This window comes from Rhinatrema bivittatum, chromosome 7 (assembly GCF_901001135.1).
Source record: "Rhinatrema bivittatum chromosome 7, aRhiBiv1.1, whole genome shotgun sequence".
Lineage (NCBI taxonomy): Eukaryota > Metazoa > Chordata > Amphibia > Gymnophiona > Rhinatrematidae > Rhinatrema > Rhinatrema bivittatum.
In genome coordinates, this window is record NC_042621.1 from 129,571,407 (window position 1) to 129,592,111 (window position 20,705).

Here is a 20,705-nt window from a genome sequence, read left to right on the forward strand (position 1 = left end):
GAAAGCAAAGTATAAGTTAAGGAGGATGAGAATTAAATAAAGGCCCTTGGCTTTGGCCGTGAAAAAATCATTAAAGACTTTGGCAAGGGTTGTTTCTATGGAATGAAGTGGATCAATAATGGCCTAGATGAAATAAAGTCAAAACAGTGGAGGTGAACAGATAACAGATTCTTCAACTGCAATGCACTAGCATATCTAATCTCACAATGTATTGAGCAAAGACCTTAGCAGACAGCAGACATATTTTAAGGTTTAAGCCAGCAAATGAAAAGACAGTAGTAGTAGTAGTCAGAAAAAGAGTATAGAGAGGAACTACAGAAACAGAATATGACAGCAGATAAGGACTGTAAGGCCATTTTGCTCAATTTCCTTCCTGTTCCCGTATCAGAGACTCCATGTCATCTGTGGCTTCCCCTTCACATCCAAGGATCTTCGTGTTTATCCCATGTCCTGCAGACTCCGGCCTATTTGAGGTACCTTCTATTCAAAAAGCTAGACTAGGGGAGGAACATTCTTGTGCCTTCTCTATTGCAGGTCCTTTCTGTGGAACACTTTACTGCAGTGCCTACAGCTGATCTCTTGTCCTAAACCATTCAAAACACAGCTTCTGTATCCAGAGTGCTAATTTTTACCTCTACTCTATCAGTAGTTCTGCATTTTCTTGATTCTTCAACTGTGTTTTATCTGTTTATATAAGCAATAAGTTTATGCTACTTGGTAACATTTTTGTAATGTTTATTTTAATATATGCATGTTTTTATTGCAACCTGCTGCAAACAATGGAGAAAGTGGGATATAAATCTTTCAACATAAATAATTATCGAACTCTATTACGGTTTAGGCCGCCATCACCTTCAATGGGAGGCTATGCAATGCATCCATTACCTTTTCTGTGAAGAAATATTTCCTATTATTCTTAAGTGAAAAATGATTGCTTCTTGGGCAATTTCACCTTTGAGGTATTTGTTGTGCTTTGAAAAACCCATTCATCCCCATTTTCTTGTCTGGTGAGACAGCCCCAGGAGGCAGAAGCATTTTTCAGCTCTGCCTGGGATCCGGGGGGGGGGGGGGAAGAGGCAGCAGAAAGTAATGTGAGAGGGCTGCACCAAGGGTAGAAGAGAAGGGGAAGAGGACTGATGGTGGGGAACAGAGGAGAGGGTGGGATGAGAGAAAGAAAGAGGACTGAACTGTGGGAGAGCATGTAGTTGCTCAGAAAAATGCACTCACATAAGCTCCCCACTCTCACAAAAAAAAAAAAAATGTAAAAAGTTTTCAGAGAGGGAAGGAGGACTTAGGAAGTGCATTTCAACCCTGCCACGTAAGTTCTGGAAGGATTTTCTAATCCTTGGGTATTTGAATGTGTCCATCATATTCTGCTTCTCTCTCCTCTGGGTCAGGATCTTCATTCTCATTTCATGGGGCTTTTGGTGCAGACTCTGCACCATTTTGATAACCCTTCTCAGAACTGCCTCTAGTCTGCCTACATACTTCTGAATGAACCTCCTCCAGAACTGGACATAATATTCTAGATAATGTCTCACTAACGATTTGATTTGTACAGAGGCATGTACCAGTGCCAGGATAAAAGGGGGTGTTTCTTAAACGGCAGATGAGCAGACTCCACAGAAACTATGCTCTGTTACTGTGACAAGATTTCATGGAAACAATGGAAATAAATAAGCGAAAACAAAAGCATGGGCGAGTTAAACTACGCATGGTGCAGAGCATGAAACTGCTCAGCCACCTTCCAACAAAGTGACCAGTGCTTTATAAATGAGCTCCAGGTCCTGTGTCTACTAAAGAGCTTTGGTCCTGTCAGATAACCAGATCTCTTTCAAGATTAAGCCCTTCTGATAGCAAGCAGGTGCCACACTGCAGGTTACGTCTCTTCCTAAAAGCTTTCTGTACCACCACCTTTGCTCACAGACCTCAGAGTGAACAATCTGCATAAACTCCCAAGGACCCTGCTGCCATAGCACACATTATAAAAAATTCTAGCAACCAGAGACATGAAGAGTTTCTGCAGGGTAATCGCTCTGAGCACCATGAAACACATTAACTCGTGTCACAGATGTCATTATATCTTCCAGATGTCATATCTTCAAGCAATTCTAGGAAAAATGTATTCAAGCCAAGGCATTATTGCATACAGTTTTAGAGGGTCAGAAGCAACTTCAGAACCACAAAGTCAAAACCAAAAACCAACAAATCTAATATACTGTATATAGAATAACCTATACAAGTATGCTGACGGCTGGTGCAAGGGTATTAGGTGCCGTAGACAAACCTTCAGCCTTGTGTCCAACCTCCCACCCTGGCCCCAGCCACGACCTCCCCACCCACACAATTAAAAGTTATTAATTTATAGATTTTACATTAAAAAGGACACAGTATAGTTTTCTGAGATAAAACTACTCACTTACAGCAGTGCATGTACATATAATACACATTTTATATGTCAATCAGAAAACCCTGCCAAAAGGCAAAAAAGATACTTGGAACCCATATGATATTAGGCCTATTGTAACGCAGATAGCTTGGCACCCAAAGCTATTGGTAAAGTGAATTACAATTACAATATAGTAAACCTCCTATACCAAAAACAGCACCAACAGCTAGCACCCAAACTGTAAATACCCTACCTATGAAAAAGCAATGCTGTAATTACACCAGGCCCTAAAACACCAATACACCTATTAGAAAACAAAATAAGCCTGGCTGCTATAGAACCATACACAGAAACTACACACTAGCAGAATACCTCAAGTTCAATCACTCATGCAGAGCACAGACAAACCCTCAAATACAAAATAAAGAAACCATAAAGTAAAAATTAAAAATGTGCAGACAAAAACTGAATGGGAAAACAGAAACACTGCCACGCTTCATAAAATATCAATCAAAATCAAGAAATATAAGACATCAATAATAGTAAAACCATAAAAGTAAAAGGAATATTTCAAATTAGCAAACAGAATGACATCCAATAATTAAAAACTAAAAAGTTAGAAAAAAATATCCAATTCCAAAAAAAATATTGCAAAACAGCACACATCAAATAAAACTAACAAGGCTATAAAATGAACCACTCACCATACCTGGGAACTTTTGATTTCCAGATTCCCTGAGATTTTCATGGATTAGCTGATGGGGTGGGGACAGGAGTTGTTGCACACAAATTCTCTTTTCTTTCTCATATATACATTTTCCTCGCTCACACACATACACACATGCTCTCCAACACATGCATGCTCTACCACACACATACACACACAATGGGGCGGATTTTCAGAGCCCTGCTCGCCTAAATCCGCCCAAAACCGGGCGGATTTAGGCGAGCAGGGCCCTGCGCGCCGGTGAGCCTATTTTACATAGGCCTACCGGCGCGCGCAGAGCCCCGGGACTCGCGTAAGTCCCGGGGTTCTCCGAGGGGGGCGGGCCCGGTCGTCGCGGCGTTTAGGGGGCGTGTCGGCAGCGTTTTGGGGGCGGGTACGGGGGCGTGGCTATGGCCCGGGGCGGTCCGGGGGCGTGGCCGCGCCCTCCGAACCCGCCCCCAGGTCGCGTCCCGGCACGCAACAGGCCCGCTGGCTCGCGGGGATTTACTTCTCCCTCCAGGAGGCGTAAATCCCCGGAGAAAGGTAAGGGGGGGTGTAGACAGGGCCGGGCGGGTGGGTTAGGTAGAGGAAGGGAGGGGACGGTGAGGGGAGGGCGTTAGAGGATTCCCTCCGAGGCCGCTCCGATTTCGGAGCGGCCTTGGAGGGAACGGGGGTAGGCTGCGCGGCTCGGCGCGCGCCGGCTATACAGAATTCATGGCCTTGCGCGCGCCAATCCAGGATTTTAGTGGATACGTGCGGCTCCGCGCGTATCTACTAAAATCCAGCGTACTTTTGCTGGCGCCTGATGCGCCAGCAAAAGTACGCCTATTCGCGGTATTTGAAAATCTACCCCAATATTCTTACACACACATACCCACATTCACTCAGACAGGCCCCCTCTCTCTCACACACAGGTTGTCTCACTCTTTCACTCACACACCCTCATACGGCCTTCCCTCTGTCTCTCTTTCATACCACCCTCACAGAGACTCTCTGCGTCTTGCAAGCAGGTTCTCTCCCTCTCTCACAAACATGTGCACGCTCACTCCTTCATACAAGCCCTAATCTGTCACTCAAACACACACTCTCACACAGGCTCCCTCTCTTTCACACACAAACACACAAAAACAGAGGCACCCTCACACACAAAGGCACCCCCACATATACACACATACCCTTCCAATCTCTTTGGCTCACGGGCTCTCTTGGTCTCTTATTCTGGGCCTCTCCATCTTCCTTCTGCAGGCTGTATGGGTTCTGCTCCCATTTCTCTCTTCAGTCTTTGGCCATTCCCAGGCCTCTTTCTCTCTCTCTCCTGTCTTCTGCTGCGAACAGAGATGGACTCCACCTGTGGCCTGGCTGCCAGGCTTTTGTCTTCTGCCACAGGCAGGATGGGCTCCACCTGTGGCCCTGCCAAGACTAATCTTCAGCTGTGAGCAGGATGGGCTCAGTTCATGGTCCCGCCTCTGCTGGGCCTGCCTTCTAATCTTAGCCGTGAGCACTATTGGCTCTGATCATGGCCTGCCAGCATATTTTCGACTGTGAATGGGATAGGCTCCACTTGCGGCACTGCCACAAGACCCGTCTTCTAATCTTGGCTGCTGGCAGAATAGGCTCCCCTCATGGCCTGCCAGCCTATTCTCGACCGCGAGAGGGATGGGCTCTGCTCGCAGTCCCGCCACCGCGGCTGGGCCTGTCTTCTAATCTCAGCCATGATTGGTATGGGTTCCACTTGTGGCCTGATGGCCTATCATTGACCGTGAACGGGATGGGCTCCACTTGCGGCCTGCTGCCCTATTTCAGACGCAAGCAGAATGGACTCCGCTCGCAGCCTCACAAGGCTCCATTTGCCACTCCCTTATGGTTGGTGCTCTAGGTGACCATCTAGTTCTCCAAATGGAAGCTCCATCCCTGAGTATGCTAAAGTTCCTATACTTAGCCCTTAAGAATTCCACCAAAAGCTTACTATAAGACTTTACTCCCCCTAGCCCCCAACTCCACAAAAGCCCTGGGTTAACAATTAAGCAAATAATGACGAGCATGGGGCACCAGAGAGTGTTGAAAATTTGCATTTTTCTGATGCCCTCTAGTTATAAGTAAATTTGCTTATATTGCTTACTGCTAATTAGTGTTAAATAAATAAAATAAGCAAATCAATTATATGTAATATAGTTGTGGGATCTGGCCTAGGGAATGACCTGGAAGAAAACTGAGTTTTTAATTTCACCTTCAGCACTTATTGGGTCTTAATGTCTTGTCAATTAAGCAATGGCAGGGCCGAGGGGGGCACCATTGTTGGGCTGTGCTTAGGACATCATTTGGCCTTAATCCAGCCCTGCTCTTCTCTCTGATCACTGTTGTATAGAGATGTGAATCGTGTGATCGATCGTCTTAACGATCGATTTCGGCTGGGAGGGGGAGGGAATCGGATCGTCGCAGTTTGGGTTTTTTAAATATCGTGTAAATCGAAAACCGGCACACTAAAACATCCCTAAAACCCACCCCGACCCTTTAAAATAAATCCCCCACCCTCCCGAACCCCCCCAAAATGCCTTAAATTACCTGGGGTCCAGAGGAAGGGTCCCGCTGTGATCTTTTACTCTCGGACCTCCGGTGCGTTGTAGAAATGGCGCCGGTGCCATTTTGTTTTTTTGTCCCCCGACGGCAGGAGCGTAGGAGATCGCTCCCGGACCCCCGCTGGACCCCCAGGGACTTTTGGCCAGTTTGGGGGGGCCTCCTGACCCCCACAAGACTTGCCAAAAGTCCAGCGGGGGTCCGGGAGCGATCTCCTACGCTCCAGCGCACCGCTGTACGCACAAGTCGGATGTGCGCATGGCTCAATTGAGCGAGCAATATGGCGGTCAAGGGGTGAAATGGCGCAGAAGACCACACGGACAAGATGGCAAACCACCCCTCCCCCCCCTGAGGGTCTCCACATGTGTGGACCCTTGCACCGGATCGGGGTCTAGCCCAGACGGGGCTGCTCGACCCGATGTAACAGACGCCAGCAGGAACCATCTGTGCGGCAAATCGAGCCTCGTAGACTTTAAGAGAGGTTTCCCGGTCTCTTGCCGGGCGGGCTCCGGCTACGGGGGGAGAGAGAATTACCTTCAACGCTGCGCTCGATTCTGCACCCGCTGCCTCTCAGCCACCCTGGGGGCTAAGTCCATGCCAGGAGCCAGCTACCAGACCGAGGCTTGCTTCTGAGGGATCTCGGAAATCACCTCAGGAATTCTCGACTGGGGGAGGGACCCTTAGTATCACCGCAGGAGGGCGGGGCTCGTCTTGTAGAGGTAAGTTTTCTTTCTTCTTTGTTTTAAAATTTTTGACACTATTCTAGTGTGTGTAGTGTCCCTATCTGCTTAGGACACAGTGAAATACTGAAGAGCTAAGCTTCCTGCACGGGTATATATAGGCTGACGTCAGCTTTGAAATCTGACTCCATCTGCTATCAGGAGTACACTATACCCACTGGTCCTGAGTCCATCTGGCTACACGCTAGAACACTTACATTTTGCTACTGCAAAGAAGCTGTAGCAAGTTGCACGCGCTGGCACCCTGCCGGCATGCAATCCCCCAGCACAGCAGCAAATTGCCGTTGTACCGGGTGCCTCTAGCCCTGCCCCGCCCCCCAGACCGCTCCTCTGCTGAGGCCCAGTTCTTGTGCTCGCAACAGGAGTTACGAGTGTGGCTGGGCCCCTTTTAAAATGCATGCAGCTTGCAGGCCATTAAAAATCGGGCTGTTTTTGTATCATTTTTCATTATTGGGCCTTTGTGTCTGCTATTTTGAAATATTTTATTGGTATCTAGAAATTTTTGATATAAGTTTTTAATTATTGGATATTCCATTCATCAGCTATTTTGTAATCTGTTCTTTTTGTTAGTATGGGTTTGCTGCTATTGATTTTATATTTCTTGATTTGTTTTATAAAGATGGGTGATATTTCGTTTTTTCCTTTGTTGCACTGCATACAGGGACTCTGGCTTGTTGCAGTTTCCAATTCAGTTTTTGTCTGCATGCTTCTAGTTATGCGTTTTGGTCTCTTTATTCTTTGTGAGGTGAGGATCAGAACATGTGATTCAGGTGAGGTTTCTACTGGCGTGTAGTTTCTGTGTAGGGCTCTATAGTTGCCTGGCTTGTTCTGTTTTCCTACTAGGAGGTGTATTGGTGTCTTAAGGCCTGGTGTAATATTTTCAGTGTTGCCTTTTCTTAGGTAAGATGTTTACTGTTTAAGTACTGGAAATTGGTGCTGTTTTGGTGAGGGATGTTTACTATTTATGCAATTTTGGTTCAGACATAATACATCTTTCCCTTGTGTCATTCTTAACAATAAAAATAATATTTGGCCTTTATTTATTTTTTTATTTCCGCCGTGAATAGTAATGAGAGGTGTCACACATGTGAGTGCAGTCTGTCAGGTGTGTCACGATGGGAAAAAGGCTGAGAACCACTGCTCTAATCTGCTGTATTCAAGAAATTCCATTATCCTTTCCTTTAGTAGTGAAACAATTAATGCACCCACCACAGATTAAAATGACCTATAGTTATCAGCTTCCTCCGTACTCCCATTTTTTTGTAATGAATGACTTCAAGGACCCAATTCCAAACCTCTGCAACCACTTCTGTCTCCGAAGAATGACTGAACAGAAGTTAGTAAGCATGTGAGAACCTCTCAACTCTGTTAGTATCCCTAAGATGTAGCCTCTCCGCCCAATGTTCTGCTCACTTTCAACTTTACTAGTTCTATTTGAAGTTGGTTATCAATAGTGTGCCCCAGGAATTGGTTTTGGATGCTAGTCTGATCAATATTTCTGTAAGTGATATTGTTGAAAGGTTGTGATTGACAATTTTTCTTACTGGAAACGATTTGAACAGGAACGACAGCCCATATGGAGTAAAAAAAAAAAAAAAAAAAAAAGAAGCAAGCTATAAAAGTTTGAGTAGTGGTCAAATGTTTGGAAACCAAGATTTAAACACAAACAGTTCCATCGTGCATTTGGGACAGAGAAATCCAATTGAACTCTTGTGAATGGAGTGGTATCTACCTCTCTACTCTATTTTTCACTCGTCATTTGTGGTCATTTCTCCAACCTCTTCAGTGAGCACTTAACAAAAAAGTATTTTTTCAGTATTTCTCCATTTTCCTTGTCGTGCCCCATACATTCCTCTGTAACTTCTCTTTTTCCTGCAGTCCCTCCCTTACCGAAGATCTTTTTTCTAAGTCATCACTCTGCTTTTACTGCAGTAGATTTAGTCTTCCTCCACTCGCAGTTTTCTATTCAATGTTCCCTGCTTCCAAACAACATTTTCAGAAACTCTGACCTGTCTTCCTCCTGACATTTCTTGTACTTTTATGAATGATAATAATTTTGCCCTCACCTTTTCAGTCTTCTTTTGAAAACCATACTGGTCTCCTTTTCCTCTTACTTTTATTTGCCTTCCTAACAGAGACATTGGTTGTACTTACAATCTATTTATTTATTTTTAGTTTATTTCAATATTTCACCTAACCAAATCTCATCTCCCTGCCAGTGCCTCCCTAAGGTACTCCTCCATCTTAAAATGTGATACTTTTAAAAGCCAGGTTTTTGACTTTTGTGTGATCCATATCCACCCATGCTTTTATATTAAGTCATGCCGTCTGGTGATCAGTGAACTTCAGGTGACCACCTACTCTGCCATTAGAAACATCTTTCCCATTTATAAGTACCAGACCCAGTATTTACCCATCCCCTTCCCCCCCACCCAGTCCCTTGTTACCAGTTGCCTGAGGAGCACCGCTGTCGCACTGCACATGTAAAGCAGCACTGTAGAAATAATAAGTGCTAAAAGCGGTAAGGAAGCCAGGGTTCTCCCTGCTTTTGATTTTGCATTAGGCCTGTGCCAATCAACACAGCATCACCTGCCCATGCGCTTTTATAAAACCACAATACTGGCATAACTTGGGATCTGCATGAGCAGTTATCAACACTAGGTGGTGGCAGCAAGGGGGTGAGGTATAAAGTGAAAGAAACTGAACAAAACTGCACGTGTAATCTTTGTAACTGACAAGTAGACTTGGCCCAGGGGTAAAGAATAATATACACACACTGAAGGAAATCTCTGCAGCGCTGCTGCTGATACTGTTTCAGCCCGATGCAGAAATCCCTACTGATACATTAGAAAGCATTAAAAAAAGCTCTATTAGAATAGAAGCGAGAGAAAATAAAAACGTTCCCCCAGCAATGCTGCCATTCTTGGATTCTGGCCTACATTTATAAAAAGTTGTGTGGGCTGTGAAAGCTTCCCCTGGGTAGGAACAGGTTCCACAATTTTCCCTGAACTTTATTTTTTCTTTCACGTTTAAAACAAAATACAGAAACTATGGTCTGTGTCTATATAACAGGCCAGTAGTAAGGGTAGGGTGTATAAACAGGTTCTGTATACTGCTCCTAGCTGTACATTTGGTAGGATAATCACATGATTATTAATATAGCACCCAGGACCATTTATTTTGCAGTCTCTTGTGCATTTTAAAATGATTTATTTAAAAATATTAACCTCACTCAGTCGGTTTTGTGTAATACACTAATGTCATTTAAGCCGTACGTTCGTGTCAAAATACCAAGCGATGACGTGCCCTGACATTCAGTAAAGGGGTCACAGCAGGCACCGGGAAAGCTGTCCCTTGTCACCACTTCCTGACTCAAGGATGTGCTCCATGGGAAAGAGAGTTAAAACACAATACAAATAAATGGCTCCCCAGTGACAGCTGGATGCACAGGAATTGGGGAGGGAGGGCGGGGGATGCGGGAAATTAAAAAAACTAGGAGAGTTTTGTCCCAGCTCATCCTTAGCCAAGGCTCCCTACCTACTGCAACCAAGAGCATGCCTTCATTTACTGGATATGTTGCCACCATACACATTCAGCTGTAAATTGTTATGCTCTACCTATGAGTTTCTGTGCATGGCCAAAGCAGCAGGCAACAAAACACATCATCTCTTTCTCTCTCTCTACATATTTAATTTATTTATTTAGCACGTACTAATAGGAATGCACGTAGCTCTCCGGACGGTATCACCAGCAATTGGTGAGGTGTAGGGGCGCCACCACTCCATCCGCTAGGGAGTGTAAGCGCACACCTTCTGGGACTTACACCAGTACACCCAGCTGCATGCAGACATGGGAACTTATGCATGCGGCTCGGGGGCCAGTGGGGTGCACGTGCGCTCCTCGCTGCTGAGCTGGGCGCACAGGACCAGAGGCAGGGAGAGGGGACTCCCGGACCTGAACAGGTAGGGGGATCAATAGGGAACGAGCGCCCAGTTCGGGCTAGGGAGAGGGATGAGAGTCCTCCAGTCAAGCGCAGGCCAGCTGGGGCTTAAGCGGGCTGGGGTCTAACCAGGGGCTGGGGGCTGGGGGTTGTTGCGGTCATTGCCCTGCCAATGTTTTGCAGGTGTCTGCTGACATACAACGGTTCTTTTGGAATACAGAACGTGTAGCTCATTGATGCTGTACACAGAAGTGATCTTCCAAAGTCGGGATTCTCTCAGCTGTTATTACTAGATAGCAGAACACCCACTGCGAGGTGATCAGCCTTAGTACTAAGCCCTTTTTCATACCGTGCACTGCTGGGAACAAAATCACTAAATTTACTCAGTGTTTTGCTGCTGCTGTTTCCTTCCAACCTGTAGCTAATCCTCCTGTGGCAGTGCCTAGCACAGCGGTAATGCATCATTCCATGAGGAGAGGGAGACAGCTAATAAAAAGGATCAACCTTCCCTTTTTGTTAAAGGTCTTTCTTTCATTAAGGGAAATAAATGTATGTTCTGAGAGAAATCATGCAAGCTGAGTAGTATTATTGGACTTACAAATGGATTTAAGCAGTAGTTCGACATAATAAAAAGCTATTTCCAAAATATTAAAGCAAAGTTGCTTAGCCTTGCTTAGCATGATAAGCAGCCACACAGTGGGTGACATTATCCGATGGCATCAACCTGGGCAGCATGCCTAGGAAACTGTGGAAAAGCCTAGAACATTTTTTTTGCAGGCACGTGTGGGATTTCCTGTCAACTGCCACCACAGACAGGTCCCCTCAGTATTACGTAAAAGATTTTAGCAATTAAGCTCCATAAGGAGAGAGTAGCTCGTCTGTGTGGCTGCTTATCCAGCTCATCTCAGAGAACACCTGCTCTAGGTAAGGAATTTGCAATGCATTTGTAGCACTACTCTATGATGAGGATTATGAAATGTAATAAATGCTAGATAAGTCATTAGAGACTGTAGCTCATGGACTCTGTGGGCAGAAGGAATCACCACCAAAAATATGACTGTCCAGGTCAGGTACTTAAGATCACAAGAATTCAGAGGCTCAAAACAGAGCTTTCATCAGCTGGATTAAAACCATGTGGAGCGCAGAATTTGCACAGAATTGCAAAATTCTGGGCAGAAAATAGCAGAGTAGACCCCGGCATGCTATGAACAGAGCGCGCCCCATTTGTGGCGAAGATGAAGGCCCTGGCATGCCATTTGCGGTGAAATGGAAGGCCCCCGTGTGCAGTGAATGAAGTATGCTCCACTCGCGGCAAAGATGGAAGGCGTGTGTGTGTGTGTGTGTGTGTGTGTGTGTGTGTGTGTGTGTGTGTGTGAGTGAGTGAGAGAGAGAGAGTGTGTGTGTGTTGAGAGAGAGAGAGGAGAGGGGGAGCAGGAGGGTGTGAGAGAGAGCTTGGGAGGTAAGAGGGAGAGGACGCTTGAGTGTGGGTTTCAGAGAGAGGGAGCCTATAGGAGGGGAGGGGTGTGGGGGAGGGGCGAGAGAGAGATCAGGAGGGTATAAGAGCATGGGAGGTAAAAGGGGGGATGCTTGAGGGTGGGTTTCAGAGAGAGGGAGCTTATATGAGGTGATTGAGAAAAGGGGTGTATGTATGTGAGAGATTGGGACCTGGTGTGTATGAAAAATGGATTGTGTGTATGTGAGGGTGCTAGTCTGTGTGAAGGGATTGTGTATGTGTGAGACAGAGCCTGTGTGAAGGGCTGCGTGAGAGAGAGACACACAGGTAGCCTGTGTGAGGATGTATGTGTAAGAGAAAAAGGGAGCTTGTGTGGGTGTGATTGCAAGAGAGAGGGCCCTGTATGAGGGTGTGTGTATGTGTATTAGAGAGAGGGAGCCTGTGTGTGAGAGAGGGAGGGACAGAGGGAGCCTGTGTGAGGGGAAGTACTGAAAATGGGGTCAAACTCTGGGACTGGTGCTAGAGTGGAAGGGGTTGAGCCTAGAGGTGGAGGGGAGAGATAGTGGCAGGTAGAGGAGTTGGGGCCTGAGAGGGCAAAGTGGCCAGGGGAGTAGGGAGAGCGAGTGGAAGGGACACGCTTACAGTGAATTTCTAGGGAAATTCTGCTCAAAATATTTAAAATTCTGGTTTTTTAAGTAATAACTTTTTCTGTATTAATTTAAAATGTAATTACTTAAAGACTATCATGTAAACTGTGCTTTGACCAATATAAAGTTTGCAGAATTTTAAGTTTTTGTACACTCCCCCAGGATTGATATATGGTTAATGTTATAGGAAGAAACCACATACATCAAAGGAAATCAAACTTTCAAAATCACCTTCCCAAGAATATTTTTTCCTTAACTCTTTATTTAAAACTGGGTGCAACACAGCAAACAAACCGCGTATACAAATACAGAAAGCTAACGATACATAGATACGGATCATTTTACCAAATCCACATATAAACAAAAGGAAAGATCATCAAGAGCAATCCCCCTCATCAGCAGGTACACTTAGCTCTCCGATGTGGCACTGGAGGAAATATAGTACTTCCAGGACCTCGCCCAGATCTTGTCGCTATATGTTTTTTTTTTAAGATAGAAGTTAATTTCTTAATAAGCGCAACCTCTGAATCTGCCGGTGATCTAGGGTTGGCATCAGTTTCCATTTCGTGGCTACAGTGTACCGGACAGAGTGTTACTGGTGTTTAAATAGTCCTTTGTTATACTTGCCTGGATTCCCCACCATCTCAGCAAACAGAGTTCTGGTGTGCAAGCCACTTCGCCCTGCAATACAGACAGGACACCCTCTGCACCCTAGCCCAAAATGCAGAAACCAAGGGAGACTGCCACCAAACATGCAGATAAGTGCCTACCTGGCCACATCCTCTCCAAACAAAACTGTGAAGTGGATGGGGAAAATTTGGCATAATATAATGGGTATCTATATATACGCAAAATGTATTTAACCGTAAGTTTGGATCAACAGACACATATCGAGACCTTCTGAGCGTCCCTCCAGTTGTGCTTCTAACCCTCTGGCCCAATTTGTACTCCTAGGTTGCTATTCCACTGGTTCGACAGGAAGGGAAAGCTCCCCCTCCCTTCCCCAGAATTTTAATTTGACTTTATTAGGTTTTAATCCTAAGGCTTAAAAAGGAGATTTATTTTGTAGTGTCGGGCAGCATCATTTGAGATCTAAGCAGGCTCTGTCTCTAGACTTTATGATGTCAGACCCAGGGTTCCCCAGGGCTTATACATTCTGTGATGCTGCAAAAGTAAAAATCGGATTTATAAACTTTTTTTTTTTTTTTAATGAATGCTGGCACATTTTAAATCAATGTTTATTACAAGTTTTGAATACTGGAAAATGTATAAAACTGTTTTATACCACAAAATTCAGGGGAAGAGCATGTTAAGAGCAATGCCCCCAGACTCCCATGATTCTGCAGCCATGGGAGAAACCACATAACCTGCTTGCTGTATAATTTAAAACTTGCCAGACAATTGACAGCCCTGAAGTTAACCCAACTTCCTAGTTCAATCATCTGAAGAAGCCTTTAATACCTGCCTTTAGTCTCAGCTGGCTCTGGGACCTATATAATAATCAGTGCATTCCAACTGTGCACTAAAATTTAGCACCCAGTTTCTTAATGCACATTTTAAATTAAGGTGTGCTAACCCAAAAATGTGCATGAACAACATGCATAGCACATATACAAATATGATTTATGCACAAAAATGGTTTCAGTGCAGGAAATGTTTGGGCACATAAATCATATTTTATGGGCAGAAAACATGGCTTTTGTGCACAAAGCATTTTTTCTATGCAGTAGTCCAGCACCAGAATTTTAACTTCTGCCTATGGCCCTGGAAACTTTATGCCACCTATGACAAGAAGTTAATTTTCCAGTGCCAAGAAAACAGAAATTAAGCCAGTGCACCTCTCTGCATTGGGACGAAATACGTAATGCCTTTGTTAACAGAGTTTATTTTTTTTTTTTTTTTAATTAAAATCTTTTCTATACCGTCGTTTAGTAATGTACCATCACAACGGTTTACATAGAGGCACATATATTTAGTTTGGTTAAAAAAAAATGTATCTATGAAAAGGGCCATTACAGTGTTGGTACATGCTTATATAATATAAGTTATAAGATAAGTGACATGGATCTAGTCCATTTATATGATTAATAGGGAAATCATACAAGAATGTGCTTAAACTGAATTATCATTTGAGTATATAAAAAGATAAAAGAATAGAATATGCGACCACGCATCTCGGTAACCTTGTTCTGTGTTTCTTATTCTCCGTTCTCATTGTAAAATGCTTTTCTGAATAGCCATGTTTTTACGCTTTTTTTTTTTTTTTTTTTTTTTTAATAGTTTTGGATCACTCTGTAATCTTGTTTCTAGTTGCAATGTGTTCCATAATGTTGGACCAGCCAAGGATAATGCTCACTCTCTAACTTGTGTTAGTTTTGCTGTCTTTACCGAGGGGATGGTTAGTAGAGCTTTATTGGCTGATCTCAGATTTCTCTGGGGTATGTGTAAGCGAAGCGCTGTGTTTAACCAGTCGGCTTTTTTCTTCATTGATTAGTTTGTGAATTATGCATAATGTTTTATATTGCACTCCCTGCTCTATTGGTAACCAGTGTAGCTCGGCCTGTGTTTGAGTGATGTGATCTCTTTTGCTCTTGCCAGTGAGTATTCTGGCAGCAGAGTTCTGAGGGACTTGTAGTGGTCTTATTGTTGAGTACGGTAATCCTAGAAATAGTGTGTTACAGTAGTCTGTACTAGTGAAAATCAGTGCTTGAAGAACTGTCCTAATGAAAGAGTGATGATTTGCATGTACAATTTAGTGCCAGGATATGAACACATCTTTTTTGTACACAAAAACTCCTAGTTAAAATCGGGATTAAAATTTGTCTGCAGGTGGAGATCCAAGATGGCTGCCACACTGCGTGCACGGAAGCGACCGAGCTCAGTGTTATTTTCCTAAATACCTTGCCAAAATTTCCTTCTTAAAATTTTTTCCATCACATCTTACATGCCGCATACCAAATGAAAGGCAAGGATCCGAGAGACTCTTACCTCAACGCCCGATGTGCCTTTTCGACAAACGTGGATAGAGGAAGCGTTCCGTGGAGTGCAGTCTTTGCCGGAGAGCGGGGCCGCTGGCATAGATGGCGGAGAGCAGACGCCACACGCCCTAGCCAAAGAAATATCTCTTAGCCCCGGCGAGCCAACAACTCCTTCTTTTGCCTATAAACCCCTGCTGGAAGAGGGGACGGAACATCTGCTGGAAGGTACGCCGAGTCAGCCCTCAGAAATAGCATCGGCCCCCCGAGAAGAGGCATGGAACTCGTGCCTGCTTCAGAGAGCCATGAAATTTCAGGCTCCCGGGGGGGGGGGGGGGGGGGGGGGGAGACGCTGAAACGCAGTGAGAAGAGCTGGGCAAGGAAGGCCTCTTGGACAAGGGAGGAGAGGAAAAAGGTATACATGTAGTTTTGAACTATCCTTTAAGAATACCTGTAAAAATAAACCTTTGAAGAAATTTGGAAGGCCCTGACCACAATGAATATGGCTATAATAGACTTAACAAATGTCGTGAAGCAAAATATGGAAAAGTCTAATAGTATGGAAATTAAAATTCAAACGGTTGAAAAATCTTTGGCAAGTGCAGAAAAGGAAATTAAGAGTATAAAAGAGGTACAAGTTAACCTTATAAGATCTGAGTCCTTTGCTAATAGGAAGATTGATTTTTTTGGAAAATCAGCTTCGGAGAAATAACTTAAGACTCTTGAACTTTCCAAAAACAAAATGGATGCCGTTAAAAAATGTAATTAAAAGTTATCTCACAAATATATTAGCTTATACTGAAACAACAGTTCCAAAATTTTCAAGATTGTATTATCTACCTGGAAGACAAGAAAAAGAGAGAGAACAGCAAGAAGAGCAGCTAGGTAAAAATATTTCTACAGATAATTTGACAGATTTCTTAGAGAAATCATTTGAAGCTAAAATTGAAGAAAGGGCAATGGTATTTGTGACTTTTCTGCAAACATCAGATAGGGATGAAGTTTTGATGAGGTCTTTTAGAAAGCAATCTGAATTATTCTACGGTTTTTAAATCAGAGTTTTCCCGGACATTACGAAGAGAATTCAAGAAAAAAGAAAAGCTTTCCTGACTATGAGAAACGAAAATGTGGCCAGAGGAGCCAAATTCTACTTGAGATATCCTTGCCGCTGTATTTTGGTATACCATGATGATAAGTATATATTTACAGAGATAGAACAACTACTCTCACTCCAGATAGGTTCTAGATGTGAAGGCTAATTTAAATTTAAAACTGCATAAACACGACGTGTCAGCATTAAGTACTTATGATTGATAAAATTTCGCCTTTAAAAACGCTATGTATTTAGGATCTCCCCATTTTTGCTTATAATATGGAAGAAATATTACAATATATATAGTTTTTCTTGAAAATTTAATGCAAGCTTTGTTTTTTACTTCCTATTTTCTGTAGACATTGTTGTTTCAATGTATTTGAAAATTCAATAAATATAAAATTAAAAAAAAAAATTGGTTTGCAAAAAATGTACCAATAACTAGGCACTAACATGAGCTCATAGCTGAGTATACTTTAATACAACAGGCCCTCTGTTTGCTACAGGGAACAGTAGGAGAGGGGCTGAGACCGAGGTTGGAGCAGACTGCAAAGTGAAGCTATTCCCTAATCCAGCCATATCCCTCATGTTGTCCCCTCTTTCCTGTAATGAAGGGAACAGGAGACGAGGGGTGAGGTTAGAGTGACCAGAGCAAGCAGTCAGAATATTGGATTCTTCAAAGATGTCTTAAATCAAACCAAAGATGATTTTATTATAGTACGTAGATGGAGTGATGTTCTTTTTAGAAGATTTCCATCTTCATACAAAGGTTCTTGCACCTGCATATGTGACCAGTCATATACTAGCTACAAAAACCTGGATGTATTTTGGATATCTACAACTGTTGGCAGAAATGGCATTAATTTAAATTCATAGAAGTCTTGACAATCGGAACTGTTGCTCACTGTGGCACAGTACAAGCAGTCTTAGGCTTTTATAAGTGGTTTTTATTTATAGTACAAACAAAAATACATAAGCATTCTTCAATTACAGCATTATATAGAAGTAGGTCAGTTATGTTAAAGGGACTGCCTTGCCCTTATACTCACAATTAAGACAGCTATGTTACAGGAACTGCTTTCTCCTGGAGTCCCTGGGGACTACCTGTTCCCTCCCGGACTCAAATTCTTATCCCTGCTCTCAGGGGAGTCACCCTGACAGCAGACATCCTGGTCACACTCTTTTAAGGAGGGTCTATCCTATACTCCTTTATGCTCACAAGTTTCAAGCTTGTGCTAATGCAACCCCGTTTTGTGTCTGTTACTATGTGTCCAAAATATGTGCGCATATTTTTCTGGGTAATTAACAGCATGACAAACTGAGGGCAGCATCAGCATACACAAGTTTATAAGCTTGGAAAGACAAGGACTTTCTCAAGAAAACAAACAGGAAAGTTGTACTATATTTCAATTTAAAATAAAAGTGAAATTTCCTAGTTTATGTATAAGCCTTTGCTTGATAAACAGCTGATATTTGTACTTTGTATTTGTATATAGTTTCATAGTTTTAAAACAATATTTAAAGGTTTAAAAAAAAAAAAAAAGACTTTTTAACATTGTGAGATATGTGAAACAATGCAAAATCATACAAACTTGTCACATAATTGTTGTCGAATTTTGAAAAATCTACTGCAGGGAACCATGTGCTCTGGCTAAGACCTACAATGGTGCTGCTGCCCAGCTTGACTAAAACTCTGTTCAGTTATGAAAGTAAAGCCTTAAGGAAGAAATAGTAAAATGCAACCAACTCCAGAACCCAACAATTAGACGGTAACTTTCAAACCAACGCATGGGCACACTTTGGTGCATGTGCATCAGTGTGTGCCCGGATACAGAGCCATTTAATAACTTGCATGCACATTATAAAAAACAGTGTGGCTGCATACACGTGCGCCCAATTTTAAGTGGGCGCGCGCCTAGGCACACAAATCCTAATTCTACTGTGCAAGCCAGGGTATTTTATAACAGGCGCACACCCATGCCATTGCCAGTTTGCCCAGTTAACAGCTAAATCCTCCAAACCCACCTGGTCTGATAGCCTGCACTCCTCCCCAGTTTCCCCAGACCCTTTAAACCCAGCAGAAATGGCTGGTTTTCTTTTTTTTAAACTTACAGCTCCTCCGTAACATATGTATACTTATACAGCAAGCGACCCGGGTGCGCACAAGGGCACAGGCACATCTCTTGGCCATGCCCAAATGCACATGCCACACCCCTTTTTTGAAATCAAGAGAGATGTGTGTGCAGTGAAAGATACGCACGCATTTGGGCAGCTTATAAAATTCACCTTTTAGACTGCAAGTCAATCTATATGTACTCAATTGATCATAAGGGTTTAGGTTTATTTAATCATGTTACATACTATGCAATGTGGGAGAAAGATACTGAACACAGAACAGATCCACAAAAGAAATAAGCATTAAAAGACCACTTAGTCCACCCAGCCTGCCCATTAAACAAACTGTCAAAGTTAAATGCCACAAACTGTGTTACAATGGCATGAACACTGCATGATGTCACCTACTTCTTCCATAGGAGTCCAGCGCTTGCTGTTGCTGTAGTGGTTCCCACAAATGCTGCCATCATCAGCCTGCGCCGGCTACTGGTAGGATGAGCAACCCCATGGTATCGACGACAAACGGCAGCCAGCCCTGCCACAGCAGCCAAGTACCGAAGACGAAACATCCTACAGAGAATGAAGAACAAATGATTAGTACTTCACAGCTCTACCCCCCAGACAGCAGTGATACAAGCACTATCCCTCCAGAGACTGCTGGCTCCAGGCATCTATTACTTCTAGAAATCTTGAATCCAGGAGCCTAAAGGAGAATTCATTTTCTTGTTAGCACATTTTGCATTGAAATATTGGAACAGATTTCTACAGCACCTTGTACGAAACGTGCTGTACCTAACTAGAGAGTCTTTCTAGGTTTCACAACCTTTTTAAGGACCAAGAAGAGATTGTATTATGAGTTTTTGAGACTACATAAGCTATCTTGGCTGGTCCAAACTGAGAACTCATATACAATATCTATTGTAGATCCTTTAAAAGATATCAAAACCTACCAAGACTGCAGTTTTCTCCACGTCCAAGCATGGCTACTAGAATTCTACACCATTATAGATCACTAGAATCAGAACTAAAAAGCTGATGTTTTCTCTGATCCTAAATATCTGTAGTATTCAGCTAGCGATAACAGTTGTTGGAATATCCAAAGTGTCCAAGCTGCAGAGCCTGTAAATAGTTTGAGCAAACAAGGCCGCTTCTAAACAAGCCTTGCCCTTTCATGCCCTAACTGGGACAGAAAGTGTCTTCTGGCTGTGAATCAGGAAAGATCAGGTATCCCCATCAGACACTGCTAAATGAAAAACAGAAAAACAGACACTGTTAGCAGTGTCTGTCTTCTTTCAGTCCCAGTTGTTGTACCCCCAGATGTAACTACACCACACAACCTTTTCTTAAAAAAAAAAAAAAAAAAAAAAAAAAAGGTAAAAATCGGTCCCATTTTCTCTTCCATGCATTAAATATGCCAACCCTTCAGAATTCCACTCACAAGCTCACTAACAGGTCGATACAGTAAAGTGTGCTCCGTCGGAGCGCACTGTCAGCCTGCTCTGGACGCGTGTTTTCCCTTACCCCTTATTCAGTAAGGGGAGGAAAACACGCGGCCCACCTGCGGCACCTAATAGCGCCCTCAACATGCAAATGCATGTTGATGGCCCTATTAGGTATGCACGCGCGATTCAGTAAGTAAAATGTGCAGCCAAGCCGCACATTTTACTCTAAGAAATTAGCGCCGACCTTTGGGTCGGCGCTAATTTCTTCCGGCGCCAGGAAAGTGCACAGAAAAGCAGTAAAAACTGCTTTTCTGTGCACCCTCCGACTTAATATCATGGCGATATTAAGTCGGAGGTCCCCAAAAGTAAAAAAAAGTAAAAAAAAAAAAATATTTGAATTCGGCCCGCGGCTGTCGGGCCGAAAACCGGACGCTCAATTTTGCCAGCATCCGGTTTCCGAGCCCGTGGCTGTCAGCGGGCTCGAGAACCGACGCCGGCAAAATTGAGAGTCGGCTGTCAAACCCACTGACAGCCGCCGCTCCTGACAAAAAGGAGGCACTAGGGACGCGCTAGTGTCCCTAGCGCCTCCTTTTCCCCGTTTTTCCCGCGTTGCCTAATTTGCATACTGAAT

The 20,705-nt window shown here is 43.6% G+C and overlaps 1 protein-coding gene across 7 annotated transcripts in view; it reads right to left on the reverse strand.

Moving 5' to 3' along the window:
- MICU1 (mitochondrial calcium uptake 1) overlaps positions 1 to 20,705 on the reverse strand; it is a 512,953-nt gene that overhangs the window by 404,423 nt on the left and 87,825 nt on the right. For all 7 annotated transcript variants that reach the window (XM_029609124.1, XM_029609121.1, XM_029609122.1 and 4 more), the window contains one exon: positions 19,041 to 19,202. In XM_029609124.1, coding sequence (XP_029464984.1) covers positions 19,041 to 19,201 — 161 coding nt within the window. In that variant the 5' untranslated portion in view covers position 19,202. The remainder of the gene's footprint in view (positions 1 to 19,040; positions 19,203 to 20,705) is intronic.